The following is a 2,192-nucleotide window of genomic DNA, read 5'->3' as shown; positions in this document are numbered from 1 at the left end:
TACAGTGCATATAAAGGTTTTCCTTTATTTTTCCTATGATTTAATACTGTATTAAAGAAATATTAGAGATTAATTGGTATGATCCTACAATATATGTGATGTAAAACGTTTTCTAGTTCATTTATCATTGATTCTAACAAGGAAACTTTGCTGTTTGGGATCTTGAATAATGAGTTATCAGTTTTGCAACACTCTTATTCATGATATTTGTATCTGTATAACATCTCATGTAGGTAACTAAACCGTTCTTTCATTACATGTTCATTTAAGAAAGGTCATGCACCGGAATAGGTTCATGAGGCAAAGCTCTGTTGTTCCAGCCATTGTCAACCGTATATGGCGGGATCTGATCCATAATCCTTTACATTTGATATTCTCAGTAGATGTTCTTGGTATGACAAGCTCAACATTGGATTCTTTAAGTAAAGGCTTTGCTGAGCTGTCAACAGATGGGCAGTTTCTGCAATTACGTATGAAGCAGGTAACTAGTATATTTTGATACTGTTCATAGATGAATAAAGGTAACTCGTAATGGGGATTAAATAATGTGTTGTTTCACCGTGGAATCAGGTATGGTCTAGAAGAATAACTGTGGTTGGTGACGGTATTCTTCAAGGAACTGAAGCCCTTGCTCAAGGGTTTGCTTTCGGCGTGTCTGGGGTTGTAACAAATCCTGTTGAGAATGCAAGGCAAAATGGTCTTCTCGGTTTTGCTCATGGGCTGGGACAAGCTTTCCTAGGGTTCATTGTTCAACCAGTTAGTGGGGCATTGGATTTTTTCTCACTAACAGTAGACGGAATTGGTGCAAGTTGTACTAGGTGCTTAGAAGTCTTTAATAACAAGACCGCCTTCCAAAGAATCAGAAACCCTCGTAAGCAGTGCGGCAGATATGTACTCAAATTTGTAAACAGTGTAGCAGATATGTATTCAAATTTGTAAACAGTGTAGCAGTTGTGTACTCAAATCTATGGTCCTTTATATGTTTTAATTAAATTTGGACCTCCAGATAAATAAAATCCCGATTTGGTAGAAGTATGTTATTTCACACGTACTTAAACAGTGGGGTATATTAGTCAGTTTCATGTTTTCAAATAATTTTGGACCTTAGAATAAGAGTAAAATCTAATTGGACCCTGCTATAAATAATCTTATGGGCTTAGGACCAAACAATAAATTTTCCTTTTTGTAACACCTGAAGTCAAGCTAACGTAAGTTGAATGCCAGATTACGAAATTCATTTGAAGTTCAAACTTCTTTTATATCAAATCATTAAATGTGATTAGTTATTATATTAAGAAATAAATGGCCATTTATTAAAGACTGAGCTGAAATCTTTAAGACGCTGTTACCTACTTTGATTATCAGTTTTAGGTCGGTCGCTGTATTCAACGGGCTATATTTGTTGCCTGCGATAGAAGAAGAAAAACAAATAATGACGATAACATTAATTAACCAAGGCCTATCTGGGTGACATCGATCATCTAACCACGTACGGACATCATTGCACAAGGGGATTGGTTGATGCGTGATGTACTGATGTCTCATTCATGTCATGTTGCACTAATCTAGTAGAAACCAGAAACAAGGTTATGTAACAACGCACTAATTAACCACGAACCCAAAGTTAACGTCACTTAACTCTTGCGATTATGACCTTAATTTACTTGGCTGTTGGCACATTGGAATGAGTTTTAAACCTCTCGACAACGTATAAGCATGCTACATGCTCAATATGCATTTGGAACTTGGTAGTAAGAATATATGACCCGACAACCCATTTATTTTACGATTTTGGCTCCCTATTCGGTTACCAAACTATGACTCAACTCGATCGAATAAGAATCGAATCCATAGTAACTTGGAAACAAAAGTGAAATTAGTTTAATATTCTTAGGATAGTATGGAACAGTGTAACCAAAGTCGGGTTTTTTCGTGCTTACAAATTGGCAGATACGGCTTAAACTTTCCTCGAATGTTGTAATGCACACGAGGTAAGAACTTCTTGTTTGCTAAAGTCACATATTTTAATTTTAAAGTTTATTGGTTCAAGTACATATATTACCAAATCAAGGATCGGCATTTTCTAGAAATCAAAAGATTCTTCACAAAATCTATTAAAATCCGCGCGTTTTGTACGATATGTTAACGGTAAAAGTAATAAAAATTGACGTGCCATGATCTAGGAATGGATT

The 2,192-nt window shown here is 35.6% G+C and overlaps 1 protein-coding gene across 1 annotated transcript; it reads left to right on the top strand.

Annotated features, from left to right (window-relative positions):
* The first annotated feature begins 265 nt into the window (after positions 1–265).
* LOC113350783 (putative vacuolar protein sorting-associated protein 13A) lies at positions 266–1,371 on the top strand. The gene is made up of 3 exons (XM_026594901.1): positions 266–481; positions 571–891; positions 1,366–1,371. Exons 1-3 carry the CDS (start codon positions 278–280, stop codon positions 1,369–1,371), a joined length of 531 nt encoding a protein of 176 aa, XP_026450686.1. The 5' UTR covers positions 266–277.
* Positions 1,372–2,192: the final 821 nt, after the last annotated feature.

Source organism: Papaver somniferum, chromosome 2 (genome assembly GCF_003573695.1).
Source record: "Papaver somniferum cultivar HN1 chromosome 2, ASM357369v1, whole genome shotgun sequence".
Lineage (NCBI taxonomy): Eukaryota > Viridiplantae > Streptophyta > Magnoliopsida > Ranunculales > Papaveraceae > Papaver > Papaver somniferum.
This window is presented reverse-complemented; position numbering and strand designations above follow the sequence as displayed.